Source organism: Chelonia mydas, chromosome 6 (assembly GCF_015237465.2).
Source record: "Chelonia mydas isolate rCheMyd1 chromosome 6, rCheMyd1.pri.v2, whole genome shotgun sequence".
Classification (NCBI taxonomy): domain Eukaryota; kingdom Metazoa; phylum Chordata; order Testudines; family Cheloniidae; genus Chelonia; species Chelonia mydas.
The window spans coordinates 15,853,991-15,866,905 of record NC_051246.2 but is presented as its reverse complement, the minus strand read 5'-3'; the positions used below and the strand labels follow the sequence as shown (position 1 = coordinate 15,866,905).

Here is a 12,915-nt window from a genome sequence, read left to right as displayed (position 1 = left end):
GAGAGAGGGGTAGGGTGTGATCACCCGCCTGTGGGATTTTTAATGGGCACAAGCAGCTAAAGACCTCAGTTTTATGTCCCCTGGGAATGCAACCCCCCCCCCGCCCCCCCCACGCTGTCCGGGGGGGCCCTATAGGATCACACACATGGCATTGGCAGCTCTCAGCTGGGCAAATCCATGGTCTGAACCTCAAGCCAGCTCGTGGTAACTGGGGAGGGTGGGGCTGGGGGGAGCTGACTAGGAACAGCACCCAGCTCCATGGGAACATGCTGGCCCAGGGAGCTGGGACAGGACTCAAAGCCCTTCCCCTCCAGTGCGGAGCATGGGGCGGAGATCAGAATGATTCATCCTCAGGGCATCTGCTCCAATCCCACCTCAAAGGGGGAGGGTGGAAGTGGCTGGGGCAGGAACAGCAGGAAAGAGGAAGAGTCTAGAGATAGTCCGAGATCCCCAGAGATTGGCCCCACACCAGGTTGGGGCGGGGAAGGCAGCTGCCTGGGAAATCATCCAAGGGGGGGATCTGCACATGGGAGTGGAGGGATCACGGTCCATTTTTATTGACCAGAAAAAGGAAGTTATTTCACACACACAACCCCCCACCAACAAAGGGGCTATTTTAAAAAAACATTTCTCATCACACTATTCCAACCCAGAATCACCCTCCAGCCTGACACCCTCCCACGCAGCCCCAGTCACCTACCCAGCTGCAGGGCTCCTGGGCGGAATTCCCCCCCACATCGCTCCCTGTCTGCATGGGCTGGGTGCAGGGAAGGCATTTGGGGCTGTTCTCCCCACCCCCCACCCTCCCTTCCAGTCTTTGCAGCTGAGGTTTTAAAGTGCCAGGCGACAAACCAAAATAAGATCAACAAAGGCAGTGGGGTTCGTGGCATAAAGCTCAGTGCCCAGGGAGAAGCCTTTGGCCTGGCCACTCCTGGCAGGCCTGGGGGCCACCCACTGAAGACGGGGTGAGCAAAGGAGTCAATCAATGAAGGGAAGGGGAAAGCCCACGCACCCAACTTCAAAACCCCCTGGGGCTTCAGTGCCCCCTCACAGTTGAAGGGCTCCTACAAGTGACAACAGTGCTACCGTGAGGTGCTGGTCCCCCCTTAGTCTGGGCAGGGGTGGGGCACATGCCCCAGAATTCCATGGGGTGCATCGCCATGACAGCATGCAATGGTGGGAGAGGCCATTTTGGCCCCACCCACCCACTAGATTTCACCCACTAAGTGCATAGGCCCCACCCCTGCCTGGGACAGCGAGTCTTCCCCACCAGGAGTCGGCAGCAGGGTGCCAGAGCAGGATCAGGGTCACTCGCAGGGCCGCTTCTCGCTGAATTTGCGGGTGTGATCCTCGGCGTTGCGCAGGAACCTCTTGTAGTCGCGGGTGAACTCCTCGGCCAGGTCGGCGCGCAGTGGGTGGCCCGGCTCAGGCTCGTTCACCAGCGCGATCAGAGCCTGGATCACTGCACAGAGGGGCAGGGAGGGGGTGAGCATAGCATGGAGTGGGGCAGGGTGTGCCTGCTCCCGCACACTGGCCCCGGCCCCCCAGACACCCAACACAGTAGCAGCCTCACCCACCCACGCTGCCCGCCGGCACTACCAACTGCCCCACAGGGTACCAGCCTCACCCACCCATGCTGTCCCCCGGTACTGTCAGCTGCCCCACGGGTACCAGCCTCATCCACCCACGCTGCCTGCTGCCATCGCCACCCAGCCCACAGGATACCAGCCTCACCCACCTTCACTGGTCCTGGCACATAAACTACCCCAGCCCGCCATCCTCACTCACCCCTACAGCCACATCACTGCCACCCTTGTTGTAACCCCCCAGACTCCATAGGCCCAGCGCTTTTGGGCACCACCCCCACTAGCTCCCTGGCGGCATGTACATGTGGCAGGGGGGCATGTACCTTGATCTGTCTTGGTGGCGGGTTTCCAGTTCTCAGCACTGATGATGGGCAGGCAGACCTGCCCCTTCTCGTCCACATTGGGGTGGTAGATTTTAGTTTTGAAGGTGACCTTGGGGGGCTTGAAGGGGTACTCGGCTGGGAAGCTGATCTCTATTCGGAAAGCACCTTTGTTGTACGGAGGATTGTCCTGGTCATAGGGCAGGAGAGAGAGGGCAGAAAGCTACAGAGCCAGCAAACACTGATCCCTGGGAAGAACTCGGGGCTTGCCCCATCTGTCTTGGACAGCACAGACCCCTCTGGGGCAAGCAGCCCGTGCTGAACCCCCGCCCCCACCCCTCCAATCTCCCAGTCCCCACACTCACCGGCACCAGGAGCCCTTTCCACAGGAGAACATTGGTGTCGTCCACCTCAATGTCCTTCAAGCAACGGGACCCAGACCTCTTCAAGTCATCCAGCTCCTGCAGTGGGAGAGAGCCGAGTCGTCAGGGACCACATACCGCCCCCACCTCAGAACTGCCCCCCAATTGGCCCAGCCTTCTGCTCCCTAAAATTGCCACCCCAATAGGCCTCAGACTCCCACTTCCCCATCCACCCCCATGTAGCAGCACAAACCAAACCACCAGTGGCACCAATTCAGATCTTTCTGAGGGGAGGGGAGGGGTGAATTCCAGTTCCTGACACACATACACACCAGGAACCTGGTCTAGTCCCCACTTGTCACCCCCTCCACTGGGTAAATTTATAAGTGCATTTGTATGACAAGGCTGCTTGTGATGGCAAGGTCTGGGTTCAGCAGCCCTGGGGCTCAGTTCCAGTTTATGTCTTGTGTTCCTGATGCTCGTGCTTCAGGATTTCAGCCACAGCCACCCACAGGAGTAAGGAAGGGATTTCCCATCTCTCAACGTACTCTGGAAGAGTTTTTTTCTCTCCTTTGAAGCATCAGGGATGGCCACAGCTGGAGATGGGCCATTGGGCAGTCAGGCATCTACCATTCTCTCTCAGAGGTGCTTGGCAGGCTGGATCCTGCTCTCATGCTCAGGGTCTAACTCAGGGGTGGGGAACTTCCGGCCCACGGCAAGTCTCCACGCCGCAGGCCAGAAGCCCCGAGCCTCAGCACTCCCCTGCGGGGCTGGAACCGCGAGCGCAAGCTTGTCCCGCTGCAGGGGAGAGGATTGCCAGGCTCTTAGAAGTCCAGTCGGCTCTGCGCAACAACCGGAAGCATGCCCCTGTGGCCCCTAGGCACAGGGGTGATCAGGGAAGCTCCCCATGCTGCCCACATGCCCAGCACTGACTCCGCAGCTCCCACTGTCCAGGAACCACAGCCAACGGGAACCACCGCCTTTGGATGGAAGGGCAGCTGGGCCAAATCCGACTGGTACTGTGACCCTATGTGCCAGGTTGCAATGTCACTCACTGAAACGTGACCTGGCCACTCTCCCGTCAGGACAGAGGGACAACCGGGGCAAATCTGAGCACTGCTGAGACCCTGGCAGCCAAAGCGATGCTCCGGCAGCAGCTGTACTGATTTAGTACGGGACCACTGCTTAAAAGTGGTCGGCCATGGCACTCCCCGGCTCCAGGAAGTATGGAGCACTGAGCAAATGCAAACACCCTGGGGTGGCGTTCACCCATCCCGTAAAGGCCACACAACTGGGACCGCTGCGAGCCACCCTCTCTCGCCCATAGTCTCCCCACACCAGGGCTGCAGCAACCAAGAGCTGGGCTGAGCTCTGCCCATCTCTGCAGCTGCCCAGGCACATTTCTCAGAAACTCATTGAAGGGGGACGGGGGGTGCGGGAGACAAACTCACTTCCTGCTCCCAAAGGCAAACAAACAACAGAGCCTCCTGCTGCAAGCAACCCAGCCGCTCACCTCCCCCTAGTGAGGCATCCCAACTCCCAGGGACTGGAGGGAGCCTTAGGTTACCCAGTCCCCCCATCTCACCCTACTCTAGGGCTTCCCTCCCCATGCCCCTGAGAAACATCACTCCAGAGGAGAGAGTCCACTCCCTCAGCTCAGCCCGCACCCCCTGAGGCTCCCCATTCATCCTCACCCTGCGCTTTTGGTTTCCAAGAAACCAGAAACCAGCCAGGGACTTTCCGAGGCATCAGCCATAGAAAGTGAAAGCACCTGCCTGGTCCTGACACTTACTTTTAGACATCACTCCTAAAATTAAATGCCTCCTTTCCTCCTGCTTCATCCTCACTTCGACCTGAACCACCCCACCCTCCCCCACAGCTCCCCCTCCATGGCAATCTGGCCTGGATCCTTTATAAAGCTGGCACCACCAGGATCAGCATGGTGCATTTGTCCGAAGTTGGCCAGGACACAAAGGGTGAACTTCTGTGTCAGCCCCCATCACCTCACCCTAAGGGGGTCCAGGGCCCCACTTTTTTCTGTAGGTCACTCCAGCCACTCCACCCCCACCACCGTGATTTTGATACATTACCAGTCATTTTTTTCAATCTGGGTTTTATTCCCATCTGGTCATGGGGTTGGGCAGCCAGATGCTGACCAGAGCTGGAGACAACCGCCCAACCCCCCTTGCACAGGGATCACAGCTTCACCTTTGATCCGGCTCCAGGCACATGACAAGCAAAGGGCAGGGGCAGGTGTGACGGGATGGGGGGGTGGAGGGAGAGACACAGGAAGGGGTTAACCTCATTGCAGGGGGCCTTTGGAGCCGCAATGGGACCGGGAGCCACATCAGAGACCTGGGGTGGGTCCAGCACCCCCCGGCTAGCCAAGGGCACCCAAACAAAAGTGAAAGTAATGCAAAGCTCCCACCGCAGCCTTACCTTGTGTCCCACAACCAGCCCCCCACGCGGCCTCTCCCCAGCCCCCCAACTCACCCGGCCCGGCCCCGCCATCATCCTCAGCCCCCCCGCACTCCCCGCCCTGCTTCAGCCCAGCCCTCCCCCCGGGCCGGTGCCATCAGCCCGCGGGGGGCTGCGAGGGCCAGAGACCCGGCCCGGCCCGGCCACCGCACCTTGCCCACTCTCCTGCTCGCCGCCATCTTCCCAGCCCGAGCCCAGCCCGGCCGGCTCAGCGCGGAGCAGCGACTCTGCGGGGCGGTGGCGAGAGAGGAGCCGCCCCCGCGGCCGCGCACCAGCGCCCTCCCCCTTCCCGCCCCCGGATCAGGGCGAGGGGCGGGGCTAGAACGCTCCCTCTCCCCCGCCTCCTCAGGGATCACAGAGATAGGGTGTGGAGGGGCTAGAACTCCCCCTCAAGGATCATAGAGAGGGGTTGGGGGCTAGAGTGCCCCCAGGCCTCCTCCGTAGGGCTGCCAACGTTCCAGTGTCACGAAACCGAACACTCTAGCCCCGCCCCTTCTTTGCCCCCCGCTCATTACATTCCCCCTCCCTCCCTTTCACTGGGTGGGGCAGGGGGTTGGGGTGCGGGAGGGGGTGAGGGCTCTGGCTGGGGGGGCTGGCTCTGGGGTGGGGCCAGAAATGAGGGGTTCAGGGTGCCGGAGGGGCTCCAGGCTGGGGCAGGGAGTTGAGATGCGGGAGGGGGTCTGGGCTCTGTGGTGGGGCTGGAGATGAGGGGTGCAGGAGGGGGCTCCCAGCTGGGGGGTGGAGCCTAGGGATTCAGAGTGCAGGAGGGGTTGAGGCAGGGGTTGGGGTGCAGGAGGGGATACAGGCTGTGGGTGTGGGCTCTGGGATGGAGCCAGGGATGAGGGGTTTGGGGTGCAGGAGGGAGCTCCAGGCTGTGGGGTGGGGCCGAAGGATTCAGAAGGCGGGAGGGGGCTGCGGGTTGAGGCAGGGGGTTGGGATGCAGGAGGGGATACAGGATTCAGGCGGGATCTGGGGTGGGGCTGGGGATGAGGGGTTTGGGATGCAGGAGTGTGCTCCAGATTTCAGGGAGGGCTCAGAGTTGGGGCAGGGGGTTGGGGCACGGGCTTACCTTGAGCAGCTCTTGGTCAATGGTGCAGCGGGACGGGGGCTAAGGCGGGCTGCCTGCCTGTCCTGGCACCGTGCTGCTTGCGCCCTGGAAGCAGCCACCAGGTCCGGGTCCTAGGTGGGGAGAGGGGGCAGGAGGCTCCATGCATTGCTCTTGCCCACAGAAACCGTGTCCCCCAGTTCCCATTGGCTGGTTCCTGGCCAATGGGAGTTCAGAGCTGGTGCTTGGGGCAGGGGCAGTGGATGGAGCCCCCTGACCCCCGCACCTAGGACCCAGATCTCCTGGCCACTTCTGGGCACAGCATGGTGCCAGCCAGGACAGGTAGGAACTAGTCTGCTTTAGTGCCGCAGCTCCACCGACCAGACTTTTAACGGCCCAGTTGGTGGTGCTTACCAGGGCCGCCAGGATCCCTTTTTGACTGGGTGTTCCGGTCAAAAACCGGACACCTGGTCACGCTAGTTTCACTGGGAGTCTCCCGGAATCATGCTCAATCTCCCAGAGGCTACTGAAGCCAAACCAGGAGATTTTAGGCCACTAATGGTCTGGCAGCTCAGTGGGGCTAAAGCAGGCTCCCTGCCTGCTCTGGCCCTGCGCTGTTCCTGGAAGCAACTGGCACATCCCTGTGGCCCCGGGGGAGGGGCAGGGGGTCTCCGCGCGCTGCCCCCGCCCCGAGCACCGACTCCGCAGCTCCCGTTGGGGCCTTTGGGAGCTACCAGAATAGAAATAATGTACAACAGTGGAAAGTGAAGCCAAGAAGAAATGGGCTGTGTAGCAGAGGTTAGCTGGGGAGCCAGCAAGTGAAGGAGTTTATTATAAGACATGTTGGTGGTGTAAGGATAAGGCCTTTGTCTGCAGCCATATTGTAAGGCCTAAAGCCTAAGGCCTTCGTGTGCAACCAGATTAAAAGAGCAGCCAAGCAGCAGCCATTAGCTGAGAAGCAGAAAGTCACATCCTCACATTTCATCTAAATTACATTAAAACAATGTAATATCAGGCTGTTAAGAAGGAGACCGTGTCCTAATGGCCCCCACTATCACCAGGTAAAGAAACAGATCTTAAGATGGTTAACGAAAACTTAGTTTGATATCATTCTGTCTGTCAAGAAATCACTTACAAATAGTTATGGTTGTGAAATCCTAATTTTTTTATTGTTTTGTCATTATGGTCCCCACTTCCCTATTGTTTATCTGTATGAAGAACAGGAGTACTTGTGGCACCTTAGAGACTAACAAATTTATTAGAGCGTAAGCTTTTGTGGGCTACAGCCCACTTCATCAGATGCATAGTATGGAACATATAGTAAGAAGATATATATATATACATACAGAGAAGGTGGAAGTTGCCATACAAACTGTAAGAGGCTAATTAATTAAGATGAGCTATTATCAGCAGGAGAAAAAGACTTTTGTAGTGGTAATCAAGATGGCCCATTTAGACAGTTGACAAGAAGGTGTGAGGATACTTAACTTAGGGACATAGATTCAATAACTGTAATGATCCAGCCACTCCCAGTCTCTATTCAAACCCAAGTTAATGGTATCTAGTTTGCACATACTAACCCACAGAATCCTTCCTACCAACACTACAGAAAGAAGGATTCTGCGTGGACTCCTCCTGAAAGTCGAAACAACAGCCTGGACTTCTACATAGATTGCTCCCGTCGACAAGCATGGGCTGAAATTGTGGAAAAGCAGCATCACTTGCCCCATAACCTCAGCCGTGCTGAACACAACGCCATCAACAGCCTCAGGAACAACTCTGACATCATAATCAAAAAGGCTGACAAAGGAGGTGCTGTCATCATCATGAATAAGTTGGAATATGAACAAGAGGTTGCTAGGCAGCTCTTGAAGGGTATGTCTACACTACGAAATTAGGTCGAATTTATAGAAGTCAGTTTTTTAGAAATCGCTTTTATATATCGATTGTGTGTGTCCCCACACAAAATGCTCTAAGTGCATTAATTGCATTAACCCAGTGGAGTGCTTCCACAGTACCGAGGCTAGCGTCGACTTCCGGAGCGTTGCACTGTGGGTAGCTATCCCACAGTTCCCGCAGCCTCCGCTGCCCATTGGAATTCTGGGTTGAGATCCCAATGCCTAATGGGGCAAAAATATTGTTGCGGGTGGCTCTGAGTACATGTCGTCAGGCCCTCCCTCCGTGAAAGCAATGGCAGACAATCATTTCGCACCCTTTTTCCTGGGTTACCTGTGCAGACACCGTACCACGGCAAGCATGGAGCCTGATCAGCTCACTGTCACCGTATGTCTCCTGGGTGCTGGCAGACGCGGTACTGCACTGCTACACAGCAGCAGCTCATTACCCTGTGACAGCGGACGGTGCAATAGGACTGATAACCATCGTCATCATGTCCGAGGTGCTCATGGCCGCCTAAGTAAGGTCAGTCAGGAGCGCCTGGGGAGACATGGGCGCAGGGACTGAAATAGGAGTGACTCGAGCAGGTCATTCTTTTTAGTCCTGCCGGCAGTCGTATTGCACCGTCTTCTGGCGAACAGCCAGGAGATGAGGATGCTAGCAGTCCTACTGCACCGTTTGCTGTCAGACAAAGATGTAAAAGATGGAGTGGATCAAAACAAGAAATAGACCAGATTTGTTTTATGTTCATTTGCTCCCCCCTCCCTCCCTCCCTCCGTGAAATCAATGGCTGACAGTCATTTCGGTGAGGTCTGTCAGGGGCACCTTGAAAAGTTTAATGGAGATTCAGTCCTGCCTGGAATAGCGGCGGGAGGGATAGCTCCGTGAGCTGAGCATTGGCCTGCTAAACCCAGAGTTTTGAGTTCAGTTTTGAGTTTGAGTTTGGGGGGGGCCATTCTGTGTGACAGTTGTTTCTGTTTCTCCTTGATGTAAAGCCACCCCCTTTGTTGATTTTAATTCCCTGTAAGCCATATCCTCAGTCGTCCCTCCCTCCATCAGAGCAATGGCAGACAATCGTTCTGCGCCTTTTTTCCATGCAGACGCCATACCACGGCAAGCATGGAGCCCGCTCAGATCACTTTGGCAGTTAGGAGCACATTAAATACCACGCACATTATCCAGCAGTATCTGCAGCACCAGAACCTGCCAAAGCGAAACCGGGCGAGTAGGCAACATCAGCGCAGTGACAAGAGTGTTGAGGACATGGACACAGACTTCTCTCAAAGCATGGGCCCTGGCAATGTGGGCATCATGGTGCTAATGGGGCAGGTTCATGCTGTGGAACGCCGATTCTGAACTCGGGAAACAAGCACAGACTGGTGGGACTACATAGTGTTGCAGGTCTGGGACAATTCCCAGTGGCTGCGAAACTTTTGCATGCGTAAGGGCACTTTCATGGAACTTTGTAACTTGCTTTCCCCTACCCTGAAGCACAAGAATACCAAGATGAGAGCAGCCCTCACAGTTGAGAAGCGAGTGGCAATAGCCCTGTGGAAGCTTGCAACGCCAGACAGCTACCGGTCAGTCGGGAATCAGTTTGGAGCGGGCAAATCTATTGTGGGGGCTGCTGTGATGCAAGTAGCCAACACAATCAAAGATCTGCTGATATCAAGGGTAGTGACTCTGGGAAATGTGCAGGTCATAGTGGATGGCTTTGCTGCAATGGGATTCCCTAACTGTGGTGGGGCTATAGACGGAACCCATATCCCTATCTTGGCACCGGAGCACCAAGCTGGCGAGTACATAAACCGCAAGGAGTACTTTTCAGTAGTGCTGCAAGCACTGGTGGATCACAAGGGACGTTTCACCAACATCAGCGTGGGATGGCAGGGAAAGGTACATGATGCTCGCATCTTCAGGAACTATGGTCTGTTTCAAAAGCTGCAGGAAGGGACTTTATTCTCAGACCAGAAAATAACCGTTGGGGATGTTGAAATGCCTATAGTTATCCTTGGGGACGCAGCCTACCCCTTAATGCCATGGCTCATGAAGCCATACACAGGCACCCTTCACAGTAGTAAGGAGCCGTTCAACTACAGGCTGAGCAAGTGCAGAATGGTGGTAGAGTGTGCATTTGGACATTTAAAAGCGCATTGGCGCAGTTTACTGACTCACTTAGACCTCAGCGATACCAATATTCCCATTGTTATTACTGTTTGCTGTGCACTCCACAATATTTGTGAGAGTAAGTGGGAGACGTTTATGGCGGGTGGGAGGTTGAGGCAAATCGCCTGGCTGCTGATTACGCACAGCCAGACACCAGGGCAGTTAGAAGAGCACAGGAGGGTGCGGTGCGTATCAGAGAAGCTTTGAAAACCAGTTTCATGACTGGCCAGGCTACGGTGTGAAAGTTCTCTTTGTTTCTCCTTGATGAAACCCCCCGCCCCTTGGTTCACTCTACTTCCCTGTAAGGTAATCACCTCCCCTCCCCACTTTGATCACCACTTGCAGAGGCAATAAAGTCATTGTTGCTTTACATTCATGCATTCTTTATTAATTCATCACACAAATAGGGGGACAACTGCCAAGGTAGCCTGGGACGGGTGGTGGAGGAGGGAAGCACCGGGTGGGTGGTGGAGGAGGGAAGAACAAGGCCACACAGCACTTTAAAACTTTAAAAATTATTGAATGCCAGCCTTCTGTTGCTTGGGCAATCCTCTGGGGTTGAGTGGCTGGGTGGCCGGAGGCCCCCTCACCGCATTCTTGGGTGTCTGGGTGAGGAGGCTATGGAACTTGGGGAGGAGGGTGGTTGGTTACACAGGGTCTGTAGCGGCGGTTTGTGCTCCAGCTGCCTTTCCTGCAGCTCAACCGTACGGTGGAGCAAATTAGTTTGATCCTCCAGCAGCCTCAGCATTGAATCCTGCCTCCTCTCATCACGCTGCTGACACCTTTCAGCTTCAGCCCTCTCTTCAGCCTGCCACTTACTCTCTTCAGCCCGCCACCTCTCCTCGCGTTTATTTTGTGCTTTCCTGCACTCTGACATTGTCTGCCTCCACGCATTCATCTGTGCTCTGTCAGTGTGGGAGGACAGCATGAGCTCAGAGAACATTTCATCACAAGTGCATTTTTTTCGCCTTCTAATCTTCGCTAGCCTCTGGGAAGGAGACGATCCTGTGATCATTGAAACACATGCAGCTGGTGGAGAAAAAAAAAGGGACAGCGGTATTTAAAAAGACACATTTTATAAAACAGTGGCTACACTCTTTCAGGGTAAACCTTGCTGTTAACATTACATACATAGGACATGTGCTTTCATTACAAGGTCGCATTTTGCCTCCCCCCACCGCGTGGCTACCCCCTCAACCCTCCCCCCTCCCCATGGCTAACCACGGGGAACATTTCTGTTCAGCCACAGGCAAACAGCCCAGCAGGAACGGGAACCTCTGAATGTCCCCTTAAGAAAAGCACCCTATTTCAACCAGGTGGCCATGAATGATATCACTCTCCTGATATCCTAATGATATCACAGAGAGATAAAGAACGGATGTTGTTTGAACGCCAGCAAACATACACTGCAATGCTTTGTTCTGCAATGACTCCCGACTACGTGCTACTGGCCTGGTGTGGTAAAGTGTCCTACCATGGTGGACAGAATAAGGCTGCCCTCCCCAGAAACCTTTTGCAAAGGCTTTGGGAGTACATCCAGGAGAGCTTTATGGAGATGTCCCTGGAGGATTTCCGCTCCATCCCCAGATACGTTAACAGACTTTTCCAATTGCTGTACTGGCCGCGAATGCCACTGCAAATTAGTCATTAAACACGCTTGCTTTTAAACCATGTATACTGTTGAAAAAGGTACACTCACCAGAGGTCCCTTCTCTGCCTGGCGGGTCCAGGAGGCAGCCTTGGGTGGGTTCGGGGGGTACTGGCTCCAGGTCCAGGGTGAGAAACAGTTCCTGGCTGTCGGGAAAACCGGTTTCTCCGCTTGCTTGCTGTGAGCTATCTACAACCTCGTCATCATCATCTTCCTCATCCCCAAAACCTGCTTCCGTGTTGCCTCCATCTCCATTGAAGGAGTCAAACAACACGGTTGGGATAGTGGTGGCTGAACCCCCTAAAATGGCATGCAACTCATCATAGAAGTGGCATGTTTGGAGCTCTGACCCGGAGCAGCCGTTCGCCTCTCTGGTTTTCTGGTAGGCTTGCCTCAGCTCCTTAAGTTTCACACGGCACTGCTTCAGGTCCCTGTTATGGCCTCTGTCCTTCATATCCTGGGAGATTTTGACAAACGTTTTGGCATTTCGAAAACTGGAACGGAGTTCTGGTAGCACGGATTCCTCTCTGTCAAGGTTCCTTCCCCACTCTGAACTCTAGGGTACAGATGTGGGGACCTGCATGAAAACCTCCTAAGCTTATTTTTACCAGCTTAGGTTAAAACTTCCCCAAAGTACAAACTATTTTACCTTTTGCCCTTGGACTTTATTGCTGCCACCACCAAGCGTCTAACAGATATATAACCGGGAAAGAGCCCGCTTGGAAACGTCTTTCCCCCCAAAATCCTCCCCAAACCCTACACCTCCTTTCCTGGGGAAGGCTTGATAAAAATCCTCACCAATCTGCATAGGTGAACACAGACCCAAACCCTTGGATCTTAAGAACAATGAAAAAGTAATCAGGTTCTTAAAAGAAGAATTTTAATAGAAGAAAAAGTAAAAGAATCACCTCTGTAAAATCAGGATGGTAAATATCTTACAGCGTAATTAGATTCAAAACATAGAGAATCCCTCTAGGCAAAACCTTAAGTTACAAAAAGACACAAAAGCAGGAATATCCATTCCATTCAGCACAGCTTATTTTCTCAGCCATTTAAATAAACAGAATCTAACGCATATCTAGCTAGATTACTTACTAAGTTCTAAGACTCCATTCCTTTCTGTTCCTCGCAAAAGCATCACACAGACAGAGAGAGCCTTTGTTTCTCCCCCGCTCCAGCTTTTGAAAGTATCTTGTCTCCTCATTGGTCATTTTGGTCAGATGCCAGTGAGGTTATCCTAGCTTCTTAACCCTTTACCCTCTGGCCAGGAGGGATTTTAAAGGTGTTTACCCTTCCCTTTATATTTATGACAGTCTCCCCATACAGTGATCAGATCCCATACCTCCCTTTCGGTCCATGCTGGAGCTCTTTTGCGATTCTGGGACTCCATCATGGTCACCTCTGCTGATGAGTT

General features: G+C 54.5%; 1 protein-coding gene across 1 annotated transcript; it reads right to left on the bottom strand.

Annotated features, from left to right (window-relative positions):
- Positions 1 to 527: 527 nt before the first annotated feature.
- UBE2L6 (ubiquitin conjugating enzyme E2 L6) lies at positions 528 to 5,177 on the bottom strand. The gene is made up of 4 exons (XM_037899338.2): positions 4,899 to 5,177; positions 2,272 to 2,367; positions 1,910 to 2,096; positions 528 to 1,462 (listed from the first exon to the last, which is right to left on the bottom strand). The coding sequence occupies exons 1-4, from the start codon at positions 4,923 to 4,925 to the stop codon at positions 1,308 to 1,310; spliced, it is 465 nt and encodes a 154-aa protein (XP_037755266.1). The 5' UTR covers positions 4,926 to 5,177; the 3' UTR covers positions 528 to 1,307.
- Positions 5,178 to 12,915: the final 7,738 nt, after the last annotated feature.

Coding starts and splice junctions, on each gene's coding strand:
- UBE2L6 (XM_037899338.2), bottom strand. CDS start 4,925: ATGGCGGCGAGCAGGAGAGTGGGCAAG. Junction 2,368..4,898: donor CGAGCAGGAGAGTGGGCAAG/GTGCGGTGGCCG, acceptor CTCCCACTGCAG/GAGCTGGATGACTTGAAGAG. Junction 2,097..2,271: donor GGAAAGGGCTCCTGGTGCCG/GTGAGTGTGGGG, acceptor CCCTATGACCAG/GACAATCCTCCGTACAACAA.